Source organism: Acomys minous (assembly GCF_964271855.1).
Source record: "Acomys minous genome assembly, chromosome: 4".
NCBI classification, from domain to species: domain Eukaryota; kingdom Metazoa; phylum Chordata; class Mammalia; order Rodentia; family Muridae; genus Acomys; species Acomys minous.
Genome location: NC_140486.1, coordinates 105702307 through 105730270, shown reverse-complemented (window position 1 = coordinate 105730270; position 27964 = coordinate 105702307). Strand labels below are relative to the sequence as shown.

General features: G+C 36.5%; 1 protein-coding gene across 6 annotated transcripts in view; it reads right to left on the bottom strand.

Annotated features, from left to right (window-relative positions):
* Window positions 1–27964, bottom strand: part of ERBB4 (erb-b2 receptor tyrosine kinase 4) — a 1013384-nt gene that overhangs the window by 664293 nt on the left and 321127 nt on the right. The window contains exon 1 of one of the 6 annotated variants that reach the window (XM_084778337.1): window positions 26858–26978. The exons of 4 other annotated variants lie outside the window; for them this stretch is intronic. Coding sequence is in view for 1 of the 2 variants with exons in the window: in XM_084778336.1 (XP_084634462.1) it covers window position 26637 (1 nt within the window). In the remaining variant the exon portion in view is untranslated. Of the gene's footprint in view, window positions 1–26636; window positions 26657–26857; window positions 26979–27964 lie in introns of those variants that run through there. One more of the 6 variants, XM_084778336.1, reaches the window with a different exon arrangement.

Below are 27964 nucleotides of genomic sequence, written 5' to 3'. Positions count from 1 at the left end.
CTAGTGTGTCTGTTTGCCACTTTATGTTTCAAACACTAGCTTTGTAATCTTTAATGAATAAGAAATGAAGCTTAAATGTGCGATATGAAACATTAACTATTAATAGAAATAATTACACAAACGTCCATCAATGGTCTTTAATTTTCTTCCTGTCTTCAAATATATTTCATTAATTTATATTTTACAAAATTTCTATTTTATAGATACAAAATATAATAGAACTATTCAATCATTAGAAATCATATTTGTAACCTACATTTGGTTTAAATAGTATTAACCACCATCTCTTCAGAATTCACTCTTGATCTTTTTCTTACTCCTTCTCTCCCCTAAAGCACGGTACTAATTTACATTGCAGTGTTTTGTCTTCTGTGCAAGTACTGGGCCCTTAACTTTAATGTAGGTACTGGACTTGACAAGCAATTAAAGCAAACAATTTCCACTCATCAAGGCTTGCCAAATTAGTCATCTGCCATCTGCCCCGTCATCTGGTGCTCCTTGAAGTCTTGCTGTGAATCTGGATGCACTTTCTCAAAATCAGAGGGACAGTGCAAGTCTCCAACCTGGTGGCATGCCAGTGGGAGCTAAGTATGTAAACATTAGCAAACATCTTCCTTCCCCAGATCATCATGCCTTCAACCATCCCCCTGTGTGTAATAAAAACTAGCCTGAACGTGCTGCCTTCTCACCGAGAGACCTTTGCCATCCACTGTAATTAAAGTGGCAGCCTGGGAGACCTTTTTTTCTGTTAGAAATCAATGAAAGAACTATAGCTTTAATGTTTCTAATATGTTGCTCTGCTCACATACCAAGGTTGCTTTCTTGAGCATCAATAATGTCATACTTTGAGACTAGATGGCTTGCACTGGTCTCAGTTAATAGTTCCTTTTCATTGTTTGCATTAGACAAATGTTTACTTGGATGGCAGCTTGTAGACAGGTTCTAGAGATATGCAGACTCAACATTGATGCGAAACAGGAAAAACATCAAGAGAGAAATTGACTGCTTCAAAATATGTCTTTTATTTTTTGATATTATAATAGAATTGCAACATTTCTCCTTTCACCTTTGTCCCTCAAACACACCCATGTGTCACTCCTTGCTTTTTAAAAAAAAATTCAGGCTCACTTTTTTCATTTTTGTTGATATATGTATATATACATATATTTCATATACACATAAACACATACTCATATACGTATAAATATACTATATATGCATAAATATAATATCTATATGTGTGTATACATAACCTGCTCAGTCTATGTAATGTTACTTTTATGTGTATTTTCAGGAATGAATATTAGGTATTGAATAACCCATCTGTGTGTTCCTTAAGAACATGACTGCTTAAGCACGTTGCTTTTTAAGCTCATGCCCCTCTTTCCGTAAGACACTAGAAAAGGACTGTATCTGGGTAATGGGTTGCAGTATGGAAAGACACTAAAATGTCATTATCCTGGATGAAATAAACCCAACTCGAGGCACATGCTGTGGCCATTATAGTGTGCCTGTATTTTGTACCTCTTCTGTGTCTGGATCCATGTGTTTGCAAAGAATGAACGTGTACAATTCTAAGTAGAAGTCTACCCAAAGCCCAGGTCATCCATCCAAGCTTGATTATTGGTAGTGACATGGTAGTAAATAATCAATTTGATAGAAGGGCCTGATAACGCATTGACTTTGGGACAGGAGGGATGAACTAGGTGGTATTTTGCCCAAGAACTTTAACTGCATCTTCTGAGTAGCTACATGTAAAACCTAGTCTTAGTCATCTTTCTAACAATACACTTTAGACTGCTTTCAAACAGAGATCTCAGTCTCTTTTCTCAAACAGATGAAATGCACAAAATACTCACCTGATACTGAAATCTACTATACCAAACACTTATATTATATAGTTTATTTTAAGTTGTTTTCTGATAACCTAAAGTCGGCTAGTCAAGATGAGAGTCTAAAATCTCCATGATTACTCTAAAAATTATTTAGATGACAAGTGTGTGAGCAGTTGCATTTTGTGATAACAATGCTTCTAGTTATCGTAATAATGGGTTTCTAAGTATTAAGGGAAATTGGGTATTTGATAAGGATGTATACACCAAGGACACACTCAGCCATTCAGTAATTCATTTTGTCATGCAGTTATTTGATAATTGTTAACTAGGCAAATATATTATATGAAGCTTTAGGCTAAATATGGAACATACAATAACTATATAACATTTGTTATCAAAATTATAGTACTTTATATTTGATTATAAAATCTGCATAACTTTTGATATAATAATTGTACTCAATTTTATTTAAGCTCTTTTAAAGATAAAATTCCTGGCTTTGATCTATCACAATTGGACAGTATAGAAACTCAATGCAAAAAGTCACCTTGTGCATTAAAAAAAATACAGATAGACTACCTCTCCAATTTATACACATATATCATTTAATATTACAAAATTAGCTATCATTAATAAGAAGCATTTTTCTAGAAGAGTTTTCTGTATAATTGTGGTAAGTGGTATTACGTCCCTAGACAAAGAGTTACAGCAAATGATATCTTCTGAGAAAGGAATAATCAGCATTCCCCCCCAATGACATGCCCCCACGTGCTTATTGAACTGCAGTTAGTCATTCCTAAACACACAGGTACATGTAGCAATAGTAAGGAAGAGGTCATGAACTTGAGAGGAGGTAGGAAAGCATGGACTTCGGTCTGGACAGATTGGGGTGGAAATTAGTTAATATAGTCTGGAATGAAATTCTGAAAAAATAAAAAAGAATGTGTATATCAAAATAATTATACATAGTTAGCCAGGTCATACTAGCTCTGCTTACTTGTCTTAACTCACAAGTCAATATTGTTTGGGGCGTACAACACTTGCTTTTCGTGTTCAAGACTCTAAACTCAATCCTCCTCTACAAAAGAAGAAATAAATTGTGTGTAGATAAACATTAGATGTACTCCTCTAAGATACTGCCTGTAAGACTGGCTGGGATGAGTGAGTTCACCCAGAAGCAGAAAGAGTCAAATGGTATATACTCACTTATATCTAGATACTAGCCCAACGGGCATGTCCCATGAAAGTCTTCACTTACTAGGAAAGTGGGTCAGATGGGAGCACATCCTATTGGGACTTTAGGTGAGAGAAGCATGGGAGAATGGGGAAATAGAAGGATCCAGAGGGCCCTAGAAACCAATAAGAATAACATTATGATAGGCAGATCTGGCCCCAGGGGTCCTGCTCAAACTATGACACGAGTCATGGACAATACGGGAAGCAAACTTCGAACCTCTACCCAGATCTAGCTGATGGACAGGACATTCTCCACAGTTGAGTGGAGAGTGGGGACTGACTTTCACATGAACTCTGGTGCCCCATATCTGACCACATCCCCTGGATGGGGAGGCCTGGTGGCACTCAGAGGAAGGATAGCAGGCTACCAAGAAGAGACTTGATACCCTAGGACCATATTCAGCGGGAGGTAATGCCCCTCAGTCACAGACATAGGGGAGGGGAATAGGAGGGAAGTGGGAGAGAGGGAGGAGTGAGAGGATACAAGAATGGGCTAACAATTTAGATGTAATATGAATAAATTAATAAAATATTTTTTAAAAGACTGGCTGGGAGCTGAGCTCCTATTTAAGTAATTTGGTGCATACAATTGTACACTTTTTAATTTGCTTTTTAATTTCATTTCCTTAATTTAAAGATCCAATAATACTTATTTATAGTATCACAAATATAGTATATAGTTTTATTATAAGTAAATTCTAACTCTACAGCACTAAGGGTTAGTTATTGGAGCATCACATACTATGTGGACATTGGCTTGAATTATACATTCCCAAGAAAATTTTAACTGAAGCCTGAAGTTAAGAATTTGATGTCATCTTTCACGTTCCAGCACCAAATGTTTCATTTGATGTTCCTCATCAGAACAGGGCAGCTCCCTGGACACCTTCAAAGAAAGCTTCCAATCCCAATTGGTCCAGCATTTCAGACTGTCTCACACAGGACTCTAACTCAGTCTGGAATTTGCCAACATTTAGAGGCTGGACTACAAATGCTATTCCTAGCTTGTGTAACCACTTCCGCTATAAAAGTATTATTCATCACAAATCAGATAGAGAAAAAAAACTTAAGAGAACAACACCGCATTTCCCTTAAGGGGGGTTGAGTAGGTCTTTGGTTGCTTTCTTTGGTGATAGATGTTTACTTACATTAGGAATTGTTTATAAGTTATTAATGCTCTTATTTAGAGAGAAAACAAGGTTGGACTCAGGGATGTCTTTCTATTTCTTTATCTTCCATTCTTACGTTTGGAGATAAGGGTTGAAAAGAAAGAAGGTGGAATATAGAAATATATAGGGATGATAGGGAAAAAAGCAGATTAGTGAATTTTTTCCCTCAGCATAATGCCTTAAATGTTACAAGGTTATTTTTAATTCACTGGTATAGAATTTTGTAAATAGATATAAAATAAGTTTACTTTTTGATACATTGGTACAGAATTCAAATTTGAGATTATTCTTCATACACATTACATATATTTCTACTCTTATCTGAGGTATTCTACTCATTCAACACAATCATAATTCAAGGCTCACTTCCAATATTTTGAAGGTGATATTGCAGGCTGTTAAGGATAAGTAAGTTATACAACTTAATTGTTAGTTGAACAAATCATGGTCTTGTCTATTACTAGTCTATTTCCATTACAAGAATATACACCCTAGGTTTAACATATAGATATGATTCTATAGATAGATAAGGTATTCATTGACAATTAAACAGGTTAACTCCTGGCAACACCCAGCCTACCTCAGAGAAGATGAGATGGCTTTAAAAGTGGCAAACCAGCCCCAGGGCAAAATGTCTTTGTTTATGCCACAGACAGAATTCTGCCTAAAAGTGGGCAAGCATGGACGTAGCCTAAGTCAATGGCCAACTCTGCCAAGACAGGGTAAGCAAGTCCTCAATAGTTCCTGCCTCACAAAGAGGTCTGCAAGATATAATGGGCCAGAAGGCTGAAGATGATGCTCCAACATTATAGAGTTTTGGGTGACTGTCTAGGCAGCGATCTCTGTCATTTTCCCATTTTGGAAACTGCTAACTTGCACTTCTTGTTTACTCAGGTAATTAATTTGATTCCTTTTCAATTTTATTCCTGATGGAGTTGAAGACCAGATACTTTAGTTTTACAATTAAGCATAGTTGTTTAGGGGTTAAGGTGTTTTTAGGTCTAGATAGATGTTTTAAGTTGATAATGAAGAGATATGCTAGATATTGATCTACATTCATAATTTTAGACTCACCAAGATAGGAAAAATATTTTTTTCAAGGCAGTCAAGTACAAATAGCCAAAACACTATGCATTTTTGGCAAAAGGAGAAAATATTTATATAATTCCTGATTGTTTTGTGGTACTCTTGCTGTAGGTAGTTTATTAAATATATGTGTAATAATATAAATATATATGTAAAAATGACAAAATGTTAAGAGGGAAAATTGTAAAATATTGTTAAAGGAGTCAAGAAGGACTGATGTCCTTATATGATTTAATTTTTTTTATAATGTAGTATAAATGGCAAACATTGTAAAACCAGAACAATAGAAGTCCAAATTATTAACGAAATTAAATTATTTAGTATGAGACGTAAGAAAAGGGATATGACAATATTTATATTATTAAACATGTTTGAGTTAATTTTAGGTCTGTATAATGCTTGTGAGAAATTATATGCTTTCAGAACAAAAGAACGAGACACTGACATTGGATCAGACCTGACAGGATGCATTCCTTCAACATGCTAAACATTGACATCCTGTTTGGAGAAAGTGGTTGAAAAGAAAGAAGGGGTAATATAGAAACGCACAGGCAAGATAGAACAAAAAGTAGATTAGTGAATCTACTCCTCCACTTAATGCCTCAATTATCACTCACAAGTTATTTTTAATTCACTGATATAGAATTTTGCATATAGATACAAAATAAGTTCTATATACAGTGGTACAGAATTCAAATGTAAGATTATTCTTCACACACACGCAAACACACACTATATGGGTTATTATACCCATAAAACTCAATTATAATACAAGGTTTACTTCCAATGCTTTGAAAGTGCTATCATGCTCCTTAGGAGAAGTAAGTTATACAAATTAAATGTTAGTAGATTAAATCATGGTCATGTCAATTGCTAGTCTATTTTTATCACAAGAATATACATCTTAGGTACAGCAGATAGATATGACTCTATAGAAAGACAATGTCTTCAAAAATCTGAGAGACATGCAGAATATGGCATTTTAAAACGTTTTTATTACTTTAAAGATTCATTGACAATGAGACAGGTTAACTTCTGGCAACACCCAGCCTACCTCGAAAAAGATGATGAGCATCAAAGAACCTCCTTATGGAGATGGCTTCAAATGTGGCAAACTAGCCACTGGGGAAAACGTCCTCATTTCTACCACAGACAGAATTCTGCCTAAAAAAGGACAAACTTGGATGCAGGCAGAGTCAATGGCCAAACTCTGTCAAGACAGGGTAAGCAAGTCCTCAATAGTTCCTGCCTTACAAACATGTCTGTCAGATACACTGGGACAGATGACTGAACAAGATGCTAAAATGTTATAGAGAGTTTGGGGTGACTATTCAGGTAGAAAACCGTCTCTGTCATTTTTTCATTGGAAAGCTACTGAACTGCACTCCTGGCATACTCAGATAATCAAGTTTACACCTTCTCAAGTCTCTGAGAGAGTTGAGGACCAGGTAGTTCAGTCTTACAATGAAGCTTAATTGTTTAGGGGTTAAGATGTTTTTAGGTCTAGATAGGTGTTTTAAGTTGATAATGATAGTATGTGATGGAGATTGATTTACATTCAGAAATTTAGATGCACCAAGATAGGAAAGATGTCTTCTTCAAGAATGTCAAATACAAATAGTCAAAACACTAAGAATGTAACATTTATATAATCTTGATTATGCCATGGTTCTTCCTGCCACAGGTAATCTATTGTATATATGTGTAATAATATAAATGTATACATACAAAAATAAAATAAATAAAAAGTATCTTCTAAATTTAAAAGTAAACTATAGATGCAATAGGCTGAGGAGAGTATAGGCCTCCTCTTCAAACTTGAAGTCATGTGTTTGGATTTTTAACATGGCCATGAAGAACTGACACACTAGCACATGCATGTAATTCCAGTACTAGAAAATCAGAGGCCATCAATCCCTGGAGGGCACTCACTAGCCAGAGCAGCAGAACCAATGGCTCTTCAGGCTATGTAAAGACCTTGTCTCCAAAATGAGATATAAAATGATTGAGGAAGACACCCAATTTCATACTCTCACCTCCATATGAAACACATACACATACACTCATACACACACACACACACACACACACACACACACACACACACACACACACAAAGTCCTCAAATCCCAAACAACAGTGAAAAGGTCCAATATCCACTGACCTTATTAGGCTGCTGTAGTATCTGGGTCAATTTATAAATAGTCTTAGAATTCATTTTCTTTACTAAGCATATGAGAAGTAACAAGAAAGGGCTAAACCTATAAGTTTAAAATAAATAGAACTTGTATTGTTATTTCTATATTTATGTAAATCTTTGAAAAAGTTGGTGAAATGCAAATGTTTTCTGTGTAACAGCAATTACACATACATTTAATATTTTGAATAGTTCATATGTACAAAATATACTTTCTTGAAGGTAAATAAAAATATAAAAATAACACTTTCTGCACACCTACACATGCAAGCAGAAATGGAAATCACATGTTACTATTCTTAATACTGTCACAGCACAAACACGATCAATATTTAAATGTAGGCAAACCTTGTCTGAACATGATTCACTTCATTTGCCACAAATACATTTTATAATACAAATATAATATGCACTTTTTGATAAATAATACAAGTGTGTACTGTTTTCTTTCAGAACTCAGGTTTATGCTGACAGTTTACACACACGTTGTACATAATCAAATTTCTGTTGCCTTCTTTTAAATATTCATTTCCTTAGGTGTGTTTGCCATTTGATTAGAACTTGGATAAAGAAATTACAACTTAATGAACTCTATGGAGTCTATTTATTTTGTATTTATTTTGAAGACACAATTTTTACGTGGCTGTTTTATGTTTATTGTTATCTCAACAATAATAAGCCAACCTTTAATGCAATCAATTATTTTCTTAAAGTTTTTAAGAATATAAGTGAATCAGTGTGTCTGTCTGTAGTTCCAGTGATTTCAGGAGGTTGAGAAGGGAGCACCTTTGACACCAGAAATTCTAGGCCAGACCATATCTCAAATATCAAGGACTATAAATATTCATATATTTATATGAATAAATATAAATATTAGTTGTCAAAGAAATATGTAGTGTACTAAATGTAGTATTATTTGTTCTAAATACTGCTGGATTTGGTCCTCCTTCTACACCAAATATCATTTTATTAGGTGACACCGAGACAGAGAAAGAGAGAGAGAGAGAGAGACAGACAGACAGACAGACAGACAGAGACAGAGAGAGACTGATATCACAATAATGATAATACATATTTAAAATTAGTGTGTCCGTCTCTATATTTTCAAGGCACTGACCCCATCTTGGAACCATGTCTCTTCCGATGCTATCCCGTACATCTCACATACACATAATGACCATGCTCCATTACCACACTGCATGTCTTCCAGCATTGCTGTAAGTGTTGCTAAATGCCTATTACTGATTTGTGAGTTTATCTTTTTGATCAATGACAAAACAAAAAAAATACTCTGTATATGGCATTGAGTGAAATTGCTCTACTGTATTACACTATATATCTGCTACTGCACCAGCCATAGTTTAACTTCAGCTACGTGCTGGCTTCTTGAGGTCAGGGACTCTTGCCGGAAGAAAGTTAAATGTGGCATGCTTGAAGACAAGAGGCTTAGGTTGTTCTATGAGGTGTTTTAACAAAAGCACATACCACGTATGACTGTATTCTATGCTCAATATAATCCTCAACATTTTTAATTTAATCTTATTTCTAAGTCATATTTCAGTATCCTTTTCAAAATGATTTCATAAAGCACAGTTTAATAACAATTATTTCATAAGAGAAATGGCTTAAAATGTAAGCATTTCATAAATTCAGTCTTCAAAAATAATAAACACTTAAATATATTCAAACCTCACCTTAGTTGTTGTGTGAAAACTTAATATCAAAAGGTTAATATCGAAAACAATTATAAGAATTATATAGATAACACTTTTAAAATGTATAATTCACAAAGCAGTTTTACTCATATTAACTTCTTTGATTATGAATTATCTAAAAGATGATTTTAAAAGCCAACATGGTTAGATTAATGGTCTGGAATTAAAACTTTGTGTACCTTGTAAAAGAATCTCAAAAAGATATATTGAATTTTTCATGTTTTGAAAATGAGGTATGAAAATGTGCATAATTGCTAGTTACCTATTCATTTAGAACCTCAATGCTCACAGAAAAAGAATAGAAGGAATGTGATAAATAAAAACAGGCTGGTGACTTTTTTTTTTTTACATCGGTAGAAAATTACAGTGAACAAAAATCCCTTTACCTGGCTATTATAGTCCTTCAATTTTTACTTAAATAGATGCTAATATAATTTAATAAAGTTAACTAGAATTAATCAAGAATTAGAATGTTATTTGAAACAGTTGGCACTGGAATAGTAGGGGTGATTTTTCAAAGCATTTTTCTGGAATCAGGCCAATGACTGTCAATATTGGGGTTTGTATTAAGCTTGAGGTCTCAAACGTCATGCTCCGTGTCAATGAGCAAACATGTGTCTATGCTCTTGGGCAACCATCTTAAGCATCACCAACTTCCATTACTGCTAAAAACACGCTACTGGTTCAACTGTGCATTGGCATAGTTCTGAAGATTTCCCATAGATTGAGATCCTGCTCTAACATTCACTCAATCGTCATCAAAATTTTTTCTTTTTAAAATTAATATCCAAAATATTCAAACAATGTTTTAATTGCTTCCTGTCCTTGAATTCAATCATAAACATTCTTTTATCTGTGAAAAAAATTTTTGATTGGTGTTACCCTGAAATTTCTTAACTGAATTATATTTTTACAAATTATTTTCAGTTCTGAAGAACTTATTTCTTGAGAAAAGATATACTCAATTTAAATTTCTCTGAATTTCCTTCTTTTTCATTTTCAGTTTTCAGCATATGTACCTGGATTCTTCTCCAAGTAAAGAGCTACTCACAGAGACATAGGTTTAATTTCTATCACTTCTGGCATGGTAGACCACATAGTTTCTCTCTGTGTCTGTGTTTTGCTTTCTCTCATTCTCAGAAAACAAACACACACACATGTGCATGTGCAGGCCTACACACACACACACACACACACGCACACACACACACACACACACACACACGTATATGTTTAAAGGCTGAACATATGGCTAATGATCCCAACATTTGGTAGAAAAGGAGTTCAGCCTACACCAACTCATTACTGTGAGTAATGAGATTTGGGCAAGGAAAAAGTCATAATTAAGCAAAGTAGAAGAAAAGTAAATAAAATAAGACAACAGACCTAATCCTCATATATCTAAAATCCAGAATATTTTTACTTTTTAGTTTCCATTTTAATATAGGCTTGATTTACTTATTTAATAGTTGATAGGTATCTCATATTCATTGACCAAATTGTCCAATGAAAAACAACACTTTACACAGTATAGAATGTTTAGTCTTCAGGTTTGTATAAATGTGAAAGTTTGGCTCTTTAAAGACATATTCCAATACTTTTGGAAGATTTAAAGAAAAGTAAATGTACAAAAACACATTTATGCTGTCGATGTACATTCAGTCTAAAAATAAAATGTAATTAGAATAAATACATTCACAGTATTCAAATTTTAGGAGCTTTTCTCTAGTGATAGGCTCTTGAAGTTTGCGTTGGATTTATTCTCTAGGCCTCATTTGCCTACTATGAACTCCTTGGCTATCAGAACCTCTGGCTATGTCATGATTATTCCATAGTAATCCTTAGCTAATAGTATATTGGTATCAATTGTCATCGATTTCAGAATTGTCTGGTGCAAAATTATTTCTATTCCAGTACCGAGGTATATTATAGGGCATTCTAGAATTTCCCTTAAAAACTTAGGGAATTTTTAAGGAGGGGGTGCTTAAAAATGGTAATTAAAGCTTTCCTAAATATGGATACCAAGGTTTCCTTCAATAACATAAATCAGAACAAAATGGATGCATTGTTTAAAAAGAAAGAAAGAAGTACTCATCCACCCCAGGTGGCTGTAGAGATACTCGCTTCACTCCATATTACAAGATATTATTAATTTGTTGTCTAATGGATCTGAAAGCTTAATGTCACCAGCCATGTTAGCAACTCTGTCTTGTCAACCCTGCCTGATGCAGGCCATTAGTACACAGTACCCTATGAGCATATACAGGGGGAGGAAATCCCCCTCAGGCACGGTCATAGGGGAGGGGAGTAAGGGGAAAATGGGAGAGAGGGAAGAATGGGAGGATACAAGGGATGGGATAACCACTGAGATGTAACAAGAATAAATTAATAAAAAACAAATAAGTAGGAAAAAATAAAATAAACAGTGTATAAAATTTTTAAAAAAAAAGAATTTAGCTAAGGTAAGGAATTAGTTATTCAATGTCCCACTCAGTTCCAGCTAGATGTTTTCAGGCTGAGTTCCTCAAGAACATTAACTCCCATGACGAATGCTGCCCTGAATGATCACACACTAAGAACTGCCTGGTTGGTTATTTATTCTAATCTCTTCCTTCTGTTGATGTCATCCCGTTTTCAACTTTAACATTAAATAGGTAGCCAAATGTGTGAGTGCCAAACACTGTCGAAGAAACAAGGCAGGAAGCATATGGTGTGAGTGTAGTTGGAAAAGCAATTGTTAGCCAAATAAGTAGCCTTCATTTAAAACTATGTGCCAAGTCCTTCTACTTCTTATTTTAAAAAGTCAGCACACTTGATTGGCAAGTGTTTCCTGGGGACATTTAAGTTGCATAAAACATTATGTTGGTTCCAAAGCACTAGAATTCCATAGCAAAGCCAGCAACATTTAAACTATTGGAGCCTACACAGTTATCTCTGAACTCCTAGGGGGCTTTCTGCAAAGACGCTCCTAACTTCTGCAGGCATTTTACTCTATTTAATGTTTTTAAATTAACAGTAAACAAACACCAATTCAGTGTGTGCAAGGAAGTCAGGGCATACCCTCCAATTTATTTTGTCAGCAGATTTGAAAACGCAGAATCTGAGTGGGCCACGCTTTTTTCCCCCAATTTCAGCTGCCCATCAAGACATGGGGGTTTGTTTAAGACAGCATTGATTAAAATGGGAGAAATTTGTCTCAGAGATTAAAACAAGGGTTATCTAGGAGGAGGATACTGATGGAGAGAAATCCTATTGCTACTGTTGGTGCAATTTCAAAGAAGAATTAGAATATAATTCCGCAATGGTAAAGTCTCAGTGATACAAAGGATGGATACCCAACTCAGAGCTAAGGTCACTGCCGATTCTAAACTGTGCCTTCAGGATCACACGCAGGAACCCTAACTAGTACCCAGCAACAGACGGTCAACTGCAGATTATTACATTCTCAAGCACATACGATAATGGCCAAACATATGAATTATCCCAAAGTACTCACTACCATGGTAGATAACTATAAAAACCTCCTTGTGAACATCAAAGAAAGAAGCAGATTCTCGGGAAGAATTAAATGAAGGTAGGTGGACACACTGAGAAATTCCCTCAGGATATAAGGCTTCTCAGAATAAAAGTAATTCTACTAAGACGAAAACAAAAAAAAAATCTGTCTGTTGTTATGTCTCCTTTTTCATTTCTGATTTTGTTGATTTGGATAGTGTCTCTCTGCCTTTTAGTTAGTTTGGCTAACAGTTTGTCTATCTTGTTAATTTTCTCAAAGAACCAGCTCTTGGTTTTGTTGATTCTTTGGACTGTTTTCTTTGTTTCTAATTGGATCCAGAAACCTACAAGAAGAATATTATGACAGGCAGATCTGGGCCCAGGGGTCCTGTTCAAACTATGGCACCAGCCAAGGACAATACAGGCAGTAAACTTCAAACCCCTACCCAGATATAGCCAATGGACAGGACATTCTCCACAGTTGAGTGGAGAGTGAGGACTGACTTTCACACGAACTCTGGTGCCCCATATTTGACCATGTCCCCTGGAGGGGGAAACCTGGTGGCACTCAGAGGAAGGATAGCAGGCTACCAAGAAGAGACTTGATACCCTATGAGCATATACAGGGGGAGGAGGTCCCCCTCAATCACAGTCATAGGGGAGGGGAGTAAGGGGAAAATGGGAGGGAGGGAGGAATGGAAGGATAGAATGGATGGGCTAACAATTTAGATATAATATGAATAAATTAATAAAATATATTTTAAAAAAGAAAGAAATATGTTGGTTTGCAAAGCTTCACAGAGTTTTGCTTTGGTACTCTGGTTTATGAGCTCACAGATAATTCTGAAAGGAGGAGCCAATTATATATGATGACTTAAAGTTACTTCCTCTTTTTTTTTTTTTTTTTTTTTTTTTGTCTTTTGTCTTTTGAAACAGAGTTTCTTTGTATAGCCTTGGCTGTCCTGGACTTGCTTTGTAGACCAGGCTGGCCTCAAACTCACAGAGATCAGGCTTCCTCTACCTCCCTGAGTGCTGGGATTACAGGCTTGTGCCACCACATTCATTTGTCCAGTTTTAAAGAGGTAGATGACTTAATTTTCTACACCTTTCTTATGATTTCTAATGCACCTCCACTTCACTTCTAAACTATGCCAAATAGCTATTAAAATATCAGAGGTATGGAGAGGCAGGTAATACAAAAGTTTGAGAAGAGTAAAACTATAATATTTTATGTTTGAATTTAATTTAATAAATTCACAGGAAGTGTAGGTCCACATATATTTTATCACAAATTACTTTTATGGCATACCTGTCTATAACTATCTAATTGCCACCTGGATTATCATCTTTAAATTGTACATATATTGACACAGAACTTTTAAGCCATAGTCCTCACTACGTGTTCTTTCTATGAAAAAACAATGCACTGGGTTTTATAGATCCATAAAATAAAATGGTTCATAAAATGTTAAAAGGTGTTACAGGTTTTACATGAAAATAAACAACATATAAAATCTGATAATCTAGCAACAAAGGGTACAATACGAGAGAAAGAGAGAGAGAGAGAGAGAGAGAGAGAGAGAGAGAGAGAGAGAGGCAGAAACAGAGCGACAGAGAGAGGATCTAGTCAGCTTACATAAAGAGAAGATCTAGTCAGCTTCCAGGAATGTAAAAATACAAATAATATCAATCTAGTCCAACTGAGAGATTTTTTTTTGGGGGGGGGCGTTGTTTAGTTTGGTTTGGTTTGGTTTGGCTTAGTTTTTCAAGACAGGGTTTCTCTGTGTATCCTTGGCTGTCCTGGCCTCAAACTCATAGTGATCTTTCTGCCTGTGCCTCCCGAGGGCTGTGATTAGAGGCTGGTGCCACCATGCCCGGCTGCCAATTGAGAGTTTTTTTAAACATGGCCTTCTTCATGTGTAATGATGCCTAGACATTCATGTGCTTAACATGTAAACAGCATTCCATCCCATCATCTGTTCCTCTATTAACTCTCTCATGGATCCCACTTTCACCCTCAAGATGCCTGTATTAGCTCTTTCTTTTATTTTTCATTTAGTAACCATTGACTGTCAAATGTATCATTCCTGGTCCTTAAGATTTCACTATTTTATAGAGTAGACAGACATGTAAATGAAAATATTTAAACACAAATAATCAGACGTTCAGAACAGGAAGTCAGAAGACCATGACAATAAACCCTTCAGGACAGGGGCTGTGTTTGTCTTAATCAGTGATGCTTAACTTCAGCCTTAAAAGGAATGCTAGCAGAAGGCAGGCAGCAAATATTTGTTTATGTTAAAGTATTCAAATTACAGCTGGAAGCTGAGTGGGAGGCCAGACCTAGGAGCTGATGCATTAAGGACCTAGAGCTACGACAATCAAGTTGTCCACGCTGGGTGTTAGAACAAGCCTTCCATTGCTTGTGTTCTGGGAATTCCTTAGTGCATGGCTGAATCAGCTGCCATCTCCTCCCATCTTCTCAGACCACCCTCTTGCTCCCTTCAGGTTAACTGCCTTCCTAAAGAATCATTACACCACCTTGGATTCCACCCTTCCACTGAGACCCTGCCTCAACTAGTTAACATTCACAGTCAATTTCAAAATAAGGCCACATGCTGAGGTCCACAGAGATAGAGGCTCCAACATCGCCTTTTAGGGGAACGCAATTCGGGTCACAACAACTACTAATACTAATTTTCTCTCTTTCTGCTACTTAATTTCCCTCCACCTGTTCTCCTCCCCCACAGCAGGTTTCATTTTGGAACCAGCCTGTGGCTATAGAGCCAATGCACTGAGGAGCACAGCTTCCTTCTCGCCTCTGACCCCTTGAGCTTTCTCATTATTTTCCCAGTTCTCTTCGTCTGATGCTTCATTTGGCTGTGGTGAAATCCACACAAATTATAATCATTTACAAGAACTGCTTGCCTAATTATCATGCACTAGAATAACAATTATGCATATCATTAAATTCCTGCGAGATAAGCTTAAGTATAAGTTTTATTTGATTAGACCACTAAAGTCTGTTCATGCTTGCTTAGCCTTCATAGTGAGGTTTAAAAACCTTCCTGACTAATGGTTTTTAAACAACGATTGTGATGTTGGCTATAACACTACCCTCTCCCCAGTCCAAGAGAAATATTGGTACCCACCTTGTGAAAGGTTAGAGCAATCACGTGTGGACTGGATACAATCAAATTTTCATATGCTAAATATGAATAAAATTGGGATACCATATTTAGTGTTTTAGGCCTCCTAATTTACACATGTTCTAACTAAAAGGATATGTGGGGTGAGAGTCCAAAGCACATTTCTAAGCTTTTTACTCAGAAATTTTAATATGTATTATACAGCTCCCATTCCAAAGTAAAGATAAAAACAAAACAAAACAAAGACAATTCTGGCAATTTCACACAAAACTTAATTGCAAAATGAGCCCCCGCTCTTGAGTCCCCTCATTTGGAGACTGACTGCCAAGTAAGTACAGGTAGTTTCCCCTGGCCAGGGATGAGCTATTTTCTGCTGCTAGCTTTGCTATTTCATATCCTAAACAGCTTCCGTGTCTTCAGTTCTCAGCAACAAACTGTCAGTCACTATTAAAATCTACACCACTGTTGTTTTTTTTCTAGATTACTGTAACATCTGTCTAAATAAAATTAATTTTAATCAGCCCACACAATGTCATGTGGCTGTCTTCAAAACACACATTTGAATATATATTATCCCCAGCAACAACAACAGCAAAAAGTCAACAGTGCCCCTCAGTGTGTGTGATGAGAGACTGTGAGGCTATATGTACCACACGACCTTCTGCTACCTGCCAAGTGTTCCACCTCAGAATCCTCTGCTCTCAGTTCAACCTCTTCAAATTAATAATCCTCACTCCAGCAATCCTGAACCTGTGTCAGTTCCTCTCACCTATGCCCTTTACACAAACTCCTCTTACCTCAAGGGTGCTTTAAACTCACTCCCTACTCTCCCTCAGGTCCCAGCAGATGGCAAAAATATTTTTTTAAATCTATTTTTAAGAACCTTTGTGTTACATTGAGTACATTATATACTATAGCATGGTTCTCTACATAAAATTCTAATAATAATAACAATAATAATTATAATTTATTATTATAATTTTTATTATTATAATTATTATAATTATTATAATTATAATTATTATTATTATTATTATTATTATTATTATCTCAGCCTAACTGAATATTCTCCATTGTTTGACATGAAAAAATATATTTCTCCAAAATCAGAGTTACCTAGCAAGTTGTAGTTTGAAAAGGAATCTCAGGTGTGAAAAAACACATATTGATGGGAAAGAGAGGATCCAAGATGACATGTTTCAACACATTCTGCAACTGTGAAACTACAGGAGGTGTAAGCTGATGGATGTTTCTAGGCTCCCATACAGTAAGAACTATAAAAAAAAAAACAAACTGCTGTTTGTGAGATAGACATTTGATCTGAGTGCTCTTATCTGATCATCAGATATGTTCTTAATTACCATTTCTTCCAGTGAGGAAGACTGAAATTACTCTGTAAGACTCTAGTACACTTTGTAGTTATATTTGCTACTAGTGATAATATATATACATATGTATATCGATCATAGCAAATTTCTTTTGGTTTTAGTTTCCTAGAAAGCCCATTGGCAAACAACCAAAAAAGAAATTAAAACGATTGAAGGTTCCAATACATTAGAATTGATGTTAAAGAACCTTAGATTTTTAAAGGAATTTAGACCAAAGGAAATGTAGGAGCAAAGAAGTAAGTGTGGACTGTTTGTTGTCTGTTTTCTCCCTAATCTTTCTAGATCTAGTCCTAAGAATTTTTATAGTCACACCCTGGTATATAGGCCAGAAGGAACAAATTATAGCTGAGCTTATTCTTTTTCCTATCTCTAGATTCCGTCCTCACTTGTCTTGGTACATTAGATTACTAATGGAAAATGTGGGTTGCTTTTGATGTTCGATTCTTTTTTACTTACCCACTCAAGGTCTATGCCTTTTCCGTATGGCTTTATGCTTCCTCTAATAAAAGATACAGCGCATTTCTCTACACAACTAATAGCTGTCTTTCTCAACTTAGGATGCTGTGATCCTCCCTGGGCCATATCCCCAGAACCGAAAGCAGTACCTTTTAGCACAGACATTCAGAGTCATCACAGGCCATATGTTTTACAGTCCCCACATTTCAATACTCTAATTGATACCCAGACCCAATAAGGTTGAAAGGCAAAGAGTGAGGGGAGCTCCCTTATGGAGAACCAGGCCAAATAAAACCCAGTCGATTTACAGATATAACACTGACACTAAAATTATTGCCATAAACTACTGAATATTGAGAATGTTTGGTTGCATTTCATAGAAAATATTACCCGGCAGGAGCCTTGTGAACATCCTCACCTTCACTTAATTGTTTTATTAAACTCTATCTTGGAAATTCTACACATAAATTTTGACAAAATTTCCATATTTTTTCCTCTTTTCAGACTCTACATTTTAAATCCGCACTGACTTTCATTAGCCAAAAGTCCTCCGAGAAAGTGAAATCCAATACATCTCAGCCTTGAGCCTGAGAAAGGGAGTAGTGAAGATCAATAGGGATAAGAGTTATAAGAGAGGGTTGGGCAAGTAATCAGAACAACGTACATGTAAATAAAAATGCCAAGTAACAAAATTAATCAATAATAAAATATGTATAAAGACAAATAAATGAAAAGAACACCAGAATGGAAAAGAAACATAAAACAGGCCTTTACACTAAAATCTTACAAAAAAAAAAAGACATTCATTAGTGACCCCTGAGTAATGTGAAATAAAATACGTGTGCACTGAAATGTATAGGGTCATTGATGAAGTAAGATACCTAGACATGCTTGAGGTAGAATCAATAAGTTCTATAGAAATGAAAATATAATGTGTAATAATAAATATAATATATCACTATGTTTTACTCATTTAAACGATTGACATAATATATGTACACAACATGAAAAAGACATGTTTCCAAGCCTTCACTGTTTGTTTTTTTTTTAATTGCATATTTTTTTGTGGCACATTCTGGTTCATAAAATAAGGCTGTTTCCATTGTTGCATGTCAAAATTCAACATGGCATGAAAAACACATTATTAACGTACACATTTTATTTATAAAGAAAATCAAAGTCAAAATGGTTGTGAAAGTAGTAACAATAGATAACATTTATTGAGCTCTTGTTTTTCCCAGCTCTTTACTGAACAGTTTACAGAGTAGGTCGCATTTAGTTGTCACAACTAAAAGTGAGAGTAAAGGGAAACTCAGGGTTTGTGAGCCAAACATCCTCTCTGTTACTTGGCTGAACACAGAGCAAAGCCTGATGCCTCCCTGCCCTGATACAGGGGAACAAGTGTATCCCTTGTGTGTGTATGTAAGGACCACATAATCAGGTTTGTTTTTTGTTTTTGTTTTTCTTAATAGAAATCACACATTTATTCTCTTTATTTTTATTTGTGCAAAATAAAATGAGTGATCTTATGTTAGGCAACCAATACTTGGAGAGAAGAAAAATAAAAAACAAATCCTAAATTGGAGAAATTAATGTGGAGCACACTTCAGTGGTCAGAAAAGGCCATTGGATCCTAGCGGTTGGTGTCCAGAGTTGAAGCCTCCAGCTCTCTGTCTCTGTCTCTCTTTCTGTCTCTCTCTCTCTGTCTCTCTGTCTCTGTCTCTCTCACACACACAGACACACACTCACTTTCTCTCTCTGTCTCTCTGTCTGTCTCTCTCTCTCTCTCTCTCTCTCTCTCTCTCTCTCTCTGGGTGGGGGGTTATAAGGCAGGGTTTTGCTATGTAGCCCTGGCGTTCTGGAACTAGGTCTATAGACTGGGCTGGCCTCTCACACTCACACACATACCCCTGCCTCTGGGATTAAAGATGTGTGGCACCACTGCCAGGCCTCATATACTCTTAATTGCTGAGCCATGCCTCCAGCCCACGTGGCCTCCTTTTAATAGAGCCATCATTAAGTATGTAATCAAAATGAATGATCACATGTTAGGTTCACATTCTCCATCTTTTCTTTACTCTTCTCATATATAATCTGTTAAAATCTGGTTATATACTGAAACACATAGGATATCATTATAAAAAATGCCAAGGGGGAAAAAAAGAAAAACTTTATAATCCAAAATAGAGTACTGAATATCACCTCCCTTATATAGGAGAGCATAGCAAAAGCGGGGGATGGAATACCAGGACAGATCTCAATAAAATAGTGAAGACTACAAAATGGCAACTATTGACATCATTTAAGAGGTTGGTTACACACAAATAAAAATTCATTGTAAAACATTATTACTTGTTACTCAAGATTTATCAGTAATCTATTGCTTAGAAAACCTAACATATGTGCTCTATCCCATTCAATAAGTAGATGAGGATTGCTGTAAGGTATACCACTGATGGATGCTACGGCTTAAAATCGTCATCAAGCCATTCTGGCTTTTATGGGGGAGGAGTCCCCCTCTCAGTCTTAGACCTAGAGGAAAGGAATAGGGTGAAAGCAGGAGGGAGGGAGGGAGGAATGAGAGGAAACAAGTGATGGGATAACAACTGAGTTGTAATCTGAATAAATTAATAAAATTTTTAAAAATTGTCATCAAAACTTCAGGGGCTAAAAGCTTAGCTCTTCTCTCAGCTATGTTGAGGGGTGGAAGCTTTAAGAAGACATGAGATCATGAAGGCCCTGACTACATGAATGAATCAACTCTTTAATGTGGAATAGGTTATGTATCCAGAACTTTGCAATTGATAAAAGGATGAGGTCACATAATGCAGGTAGCTGCTCCTAGTCTTCCACCTGCCACCATGGGATGGTGCAACAAGAGGGCTTCATTAGATACCGGACATCACAATCTTGGACTGCCTGGGGACCGCCTAGGACTTACACCTAGGAACTTTGTTTACTGGCCAGTGTGTGTTTGTCTTTGTGTGTGTGTGTGTGTGTGTGTGTGTGTGTGTGTGTGTGTGTGAATTAGTCACAGCAACACACCATTGCTATGAAATAGGTGAATGAAATTGAATTCTTTCAACCATAGTAATTCGGCCAAGAGTACTCACCTATCTACCCACTCAGATAAAAGGGAAATAACTTGGAAATATAGAATGAAATTCATACGGCTTCAATGAGAGAAACAGTTTTAGAAGCTGACCTACATGCACATTGTGACCATGCAAGGTTTGCTTGCTTGAATGTATGAAGAAATGATCACTTTTATTGACATATTAGGAAAGCATTGGATTTTGTTCACAAGTTCTTTGTGCTCCAGTGAGACTGTGTGTGTGTGTGTGTGTGTGTGTGTGTGTGTGTGTGTGTGTGTGTGTGTTGCTTTCTATTTCATGGTAGGTTCCCTTGAGTGAAGTATATAAATAATAAAAACATGTCTGTATATGTTTCTAGACACATCAGTAACTTAAATTTATGTTTCAGAGTGTTGAATATACTGTGAGTTTAAAAGCTGACGTGGTAAAACATCATGAAGTTATGTGTCGGTCAGTTATGTTTGAGTGGCACTTAGTGCGCATTTACTCATGGCAAACGGTCCTTCTTATACTGCCTGTTTGATCCTGGTCCATGGCAGTGAAGGTCAGTGACTCTAATTTGACAATAATGAGCTTGCAGTGCAATGTGTTACAATATCGAGGCTTCACGTCTTTTTCAGAAAGGTACCAGCCAAATCAAAAAGGCTGCTCAATGACAGCAGGGAATACCCAGGGGAGCTCAGCAGAGCCAAAAAAAAAAAAAAAAAAAAAAAAAAAAAAAAAAAATCTCGTATTTTTCTTTCCCAATAATAGAGACACCAGGGGTTGTGAACATGATCAATATGCATTAAAAACAAAAATCAAGGCTGATAGGAATGCTTTAATTAATACAATTATTTCTGCAGCATCATAATCCAAGCCAGCTCTGTGAGCATGAAGGAGAAACCTGACACTTGTGCCTCTTTGTGGACAGAGAGATTCTCAGCAAAGTTAATGGAAACTCAGCGGATGGATGGCACTGCAATTCAAATGTACTGTAAAATTACTGAAATGATTTCAAAGTCACAGAACCACACTGCGTCGCATTTATGATTATCACCCCCATGCCATGCCATGGTGATATTTTATCAAATATCTAAAAACTTGTCTTCAAAAATACTGTATCCTTCAGAGGAGAATGTTGGTGCAACAATAACTTCACGAGTTCTATAACAATTATTCCATGTTCTATAACCATTTAAAACATTCTATCTATAAACCTGCATACAATATTATTGGGTAATATAATAAGTACTCATGCCTATATTGATATGAAAGACGCAGACACTGGAAAGCTCACGTGATGGTATTGACCTACAGGAGCCACATCATATTAAAGCATCCTTATGAAACTTGCTCTATATCAGGCTTTGATTTTTCAAAAGATGATTCTGGAACATGATTTATAAGAACCACACTGAATTTATGTTTAAAACTGTTATTCCTGGCACACATTTCAGAACTTCTGAGTCAGTATCTTCTAAGACAACGCCTATAAATCCGCATTTAATAAGCCCTCCAGATAATTTTCTTTCACACTAAAACTTGAGATGCCTTGTCCTATACCAATGTTTCATAAGCTAAAAGATACAGAATTCAAGAATCCATAAACTATGGATGGGAGTAAATATGTACCCTTCCTATACTCTGATTAAAATGTATCATTATCTTTAATTACGAGTGTATTTTAAAATTGCGATAGGTTTAGCAATCAATGAATATATCATCATTAAAAGTGGGAGGTATTTTCCTGTTTATTACATTTATAGGTCTCAAAATACTATTAAAGTCGGTCTCTAATATGAAATGGTTAGTTATTATACTCTTTGCTGCAGCTCTTATTTTAATGAATTAGAAAATAATCATATATACTGTACAGAAAATATTTTGACAGATGTATTTCCATATAATTGGATTCCTTTCTAATTGTATGATTTTATTTAATGTACTTTGGAATGTGATTCTCGATGAAACCCACAGGCTGCACTAGATTACCATTAAAGTCTATTAGAGACACACACACACACACACACACACACACACACACACACACACACACATCAAGAACCCTTGTCCAGAAGCCTGCAAGATGGCTAAGTTGGTAAAGTGCTTTTCTAGGAAGCCTGCTATCTAAGTTTGATCTTCAGACACATATGTAGCTGCCAATAGCTTTAGCCTCTCTTCCGTAGACGTGCCATGGCATGTGTGTTCCTGCAGTCACATATATTATATGATAAGTGTTTTTAATGACACCTCTTCTCCTGTTTCTCCTGTATTTATGCAAAAGCAGAATGAAAAGATGATGAGAGGTAAAGGCGAGCTGCGTCCAGAAATCAAACAAACACACTTGGTGTTTCCTTTGAATGCTCATGGATATAGGGTAGGAAGGAAAATGATTTTCAAATGGAGGTATGCTGGAGAGAGAAGGGAAAAAAAAAAGCTCAGGAGACAGAAAGAAACACCTGCCAGTCACGAATGGCTTCTTGGCCGAGTTCGTCCACAGGGGAGCTGAATTTGATCAGCTCTGCTCTGATTAGTGTCACCACAGTCAAGTGTAATTTCTGTATAAATAGAAGTGGTGGATAGGAAAATAATTTAGCCCATCCCTTCAAATTGTCTCAGTCAGCACGGACATCAGAATCTGTCAGCCTGACACATGTACACATAGCCAACCAAGCCTATAATTGTGTTCGGTATTCAAATATTTCAGACTACAGAATATTACTCTCAACACCAGACCAAAGAAAATTCAATGTTGATTGTGTAGCTTATATAATTGTGAAAAAAAAAGAATTTGTATATTTTTCATTGTCCTTTTGGATGAAACTGAGCAAGTACAAGATTTTGTTAATAGGGTGTTTTCCTCACTACACATGCTTGCTTTCCAATTGGCTGCCTTAACTCATCACTGCTCAAGATGAAGACCCACAGGCTCCTTTTCTATCCATTGTCAACTAGAACACTAGATCTTATGCATCCCAAGTGCTGGAAATAATCCACTTCCTTCAGGCTCATTGTTACCAGGCCAATACAATGCAGCTAGCATTACAGGAATATATTCCTAATAGGGCTCCTGGGCTTTAATCCTATATATTCCTATCTATTTATCAAAATAAACACTAAATATAAGTCTGGATGCCATTCCCTGAACAAAGGGGGGAAAGACAAAAAAAATATCTTGAATTCTAATACTGTTCGCCTAATGCCATAGCCTTCCACCATGATCTGACTTAAATGTCTAGGCTTAGTGTTTTCACTTCTGTATACTTTTGCACTTTCCCTCTGCTTTCTGGGTCTTGAGCTACACCAGCCTGACCACATCATCATGTTGCTTCTATGATACATTCCTCCAAACTATAGGATAGAGGTTTAATCCACAAAGTAGACTATTTGGTGATACCAAGTAAAATGTCTGGGCTTTGTATTTGTCCCGTTAAATCCTAACAAGTACGCAACCAGACAATGATTCCTATTCTTGAAAGACAGAAAAGCGAAGCTTAAATAAACTATCCAACGGTACAGAGGGAGCAAATAAAATGAAGAAAATAGTCAGCTACTAATCTGATTCCAGGGCATGCACACAAAATCTTATTGGTATGCAAACCATGAGACATTTAATCAACACAGTACCTTTGAGCTCTGTATAAAATGCACATATAATATTCTTTGCCTTATATCCCATTCCCTTCTTCCCAACATCAAACACCATCACTGGCTCAAGTTCTAGATCCAATATCAATCCTCAGAACAGGCTAGTCTGAGTCCAAGAAAAACCAAACACTTGGGCCTCATTATACTTTGTTATTAATTACTTCATCGAACAATCTTATCTGTCCCGGCCACCAGTGTCTGTAATAAGACACACAGTAGGATCTGTGAGGGAGAGGCAATTCATTAGCTAGATCTGCAACTCAGTTCTGGCTCAATAAATATTTGATAATGTTAAACAGTGTGGGTGGAGAGGAGTTAGCTTAGCAATTATATAATGGTAAGACTAAGAAATGACTGCCGTAAAACTAAGAACGCAAGAACGGCCTACAGAAGACACACTTTACTGTGTGATGAGTAAGCTGGAGTCAGTAGTGGGCGCGTAAAATAAGCAAGATAACACCCTTGTTTAATCCAATAATAATATAAATAATATTGACTGAATAATGAGTCATCATCTGTATTGTGATGAAGATTCAATATTTTAGGAAGCAGATAAGAGGACTGCATCTTGGAAAGTTTGTAATCTAATATGTTTAGCATAATATTTTTTTGTTTGCTTTCTTTCATAAAATGAGGCCTTTACTCCCTGGTAACTATCTTAGATAAATGAGACCTCTCTGTAGCCTTGTACACATACGTTGCACAGGCAGTCAAGAAATATCGTTACTGACTCAAGTGGCTGTGTTTCTTTGCTCATTGCCACCCGTTCCTAGGCCTCGGATCTCTCATCTGGGAATATGTTGAGGAAATAAATGTCTGTCTTGATAATCCCGTGCACAGATGATGGCTTAAAACATATCTCTCCATGATTTTAAGTTTGTTTGCTTTTTTTGGTTTTTGTTTGTGGTTTTTTGAGACAGGGTTTCTCCCTGTAGTATTGGTGGTCCTTGACTCGCTCTGTAGACCAGGCTGGCCTCGAACTCATTGAGATCTGCCTGCCTCTGCCTCACCAAGCGCTGGGATTACAGGCATGAGCCATAGAGCCCAGCTCTCTAGGTGTTCTTAAAAGAGATAGCTCTATTTTACATTTGAGTTCCACTAGACTTAGTGATTTTGATGTGGTAGAAGTGATACTTGCTTACTCCTAAAATTGTATAATTAAAAAAAAAAACAGACTGAGGTATCAGGCTCCCATTTCTGAGTACCCTTTTCTCTCCCCCTTTCTGTCTGCTCCGAATGAAGTTAAGCTGCTAGTTCATTATACCACTCAGGTAGCTTTACAGATGTCCAGGTACTGAGAAAATTAGAACTCTGGCCAAGAGCCAACTAGAAGGTGAGGCCTCTGAAGAATGCAAGCACGTAATTGCATTTTCCAGCCCTGGTCAAGGTTTGACATGAGCACAATCCAGCCAACGCGTTTACTACGGGACACAATGCGTTTTAGCATAACTCTGCTAAGCCACTCTTCAGACTCTGAGCCCCAATCTACTTCTCTGGGACAGTGTTTGCTATTTTAACACACTTAACCCCAGTAGAATTTTTATACGAAACTAGATAACACAGACCTGTACAGTATATATTTTATACTCCTCTGGCATCGTAGTTTTTCATGTATCTCCGTGTTCTAGATGATGGCACTTTCCTTCTGTGGCTAAGCTGGAAAATTAATTGCTACTTTGATTTGCTCCTTAACTAAAATTAGCGAGGTTAGACACCGGTCTTACATTTGTACAAACATGCATTGTTTATACACTTAAAAGGATTAAAGTTAATATATTATCAGATGAAAAGGAACTCCTCTAAATGGCAGGCACTGTCCCATAAAGTGCACCCCATGCTGTGGGATTTGCTGCTTTCCCAGGTTGTGTATGACAGGCTAGCTGCAATTTCGTAAATGAATTGTTTACTTTCACCCTCGCTGGTGCATTAATAAAAGTCTGCACAGTTAAAGAAAAGACCGTATTCCTGGAAGAAGGAAAAGCAACAGTTTAAGCAAGGGGATGAAATCAAAATCGCTTCTATTAGCAGTAATTTCCAATTTAGCAATTGTAGAAACTGAGCACAAATGGTCTGCATCTCCATACTCAAGAATATTCTACAGAGTCAAGTTTTTCCTCTCAAGTTGTAACAAATGGCTAATTGTTCTGTCTAAATTATTTATCAAATGAGAACATGGAAAGTTTACTAAGCGGCGCGAAAATGCTTTAAGTCAGACTCCACTTTACCGAAGTGACGTAAAAGACAAACCGCCGCGAAGTCTGCAGAGGAGGTTCTCTCTCACCCTTAATTTTCCTCTCGCAAAGTAACCCATCTGCAGCCAGGAGAAAACTTCTAATTCACACGATACAAGTAACTGTCAACATCATATCAAACATAAGGAACCGTGTGAGAGCTCAAGAATCCTACCTGTGCTCTAGGGCCTTGCATCACAGTTGTAAACGCTGAGAGGTACTGAGAGGGAAAGAAGTAAACGCGTACGCATGCGCGCTCCTACACACAGGCAATCATTAAATGCAGGCTTGTGTTCAGTTAGTTGGTGGTCTGCTGTCCCTCTCTTTTAAGACTTAATTGTCTTTTGGTAACTACACCCTCATTCCTACTACATTGGGCCCTGTAATGGTTACATCTTGGCATTCTATATTTTCCTCTTAGGGGAAAAGGTGCTTGTGGTACTGAGTTCCCTGGACGTGTGTGAATGTATCTTCAGCTTTCCTGTTCCCTCAGCTAGCAGAAGATGGGGGACACAGAGTCTCAAATAAAGTTTCTCCCCATTTCTTACTGTGGAGACTGAAGGCTTCCTGTTATCTGAGGACTTCTGCTTCATTAGACATCTATGGAACACCTGCAGCAGCCGAACCCCAGGCTAAGTAAGTTAGGGAAGGAGAAACAGCTGATTGTGAAAGTAGCGCTAATGTGTGTGTGAATTTGAAAGTATATACTCAAAAGTCATGCTGCAGTATTCTTGGAGAGGCGCTGCAAATGCTAATGAAATGGAGCAAAATAAAATTAAAAGAGGAAATACGTGTATTATGGAAAAAAGCAATATGTCTAATATGCCATGAATATTCATGATTTGTAATATCCAGGAGCTTGTAATCTTGGAGTTTTAAGACTTAAAGATTGAGAACTGCTTAAAATAGGAATGAAAATAACAATAACAACAACTCAAACTCTTTAATCTTTATCTGCTAAGCAATTAGGATCAGATCAAGACATAGCTGTATATCCTTCATCATTTATCTTCATGTTTCATATTCACTGTGTATAAAGAGGTTTTTGTCTGATTTCATTTATGGATCCTATTACACATAGAGTTTTAGCATTATCATAATTACTTTCATGAGAAATTATTGCCACACCCATCTGCCTAAGTTTCAATTATCTTTGCCTATAGACAGAAGTGGCCGCCCGATGAAATGATATTGTCAGGATAATTTATCAATATCCACAATTCCTCCTTTGTCCCTTAGGACTTAATGTTTATATAATGACAAAATGCAGAAAAATCAGGCT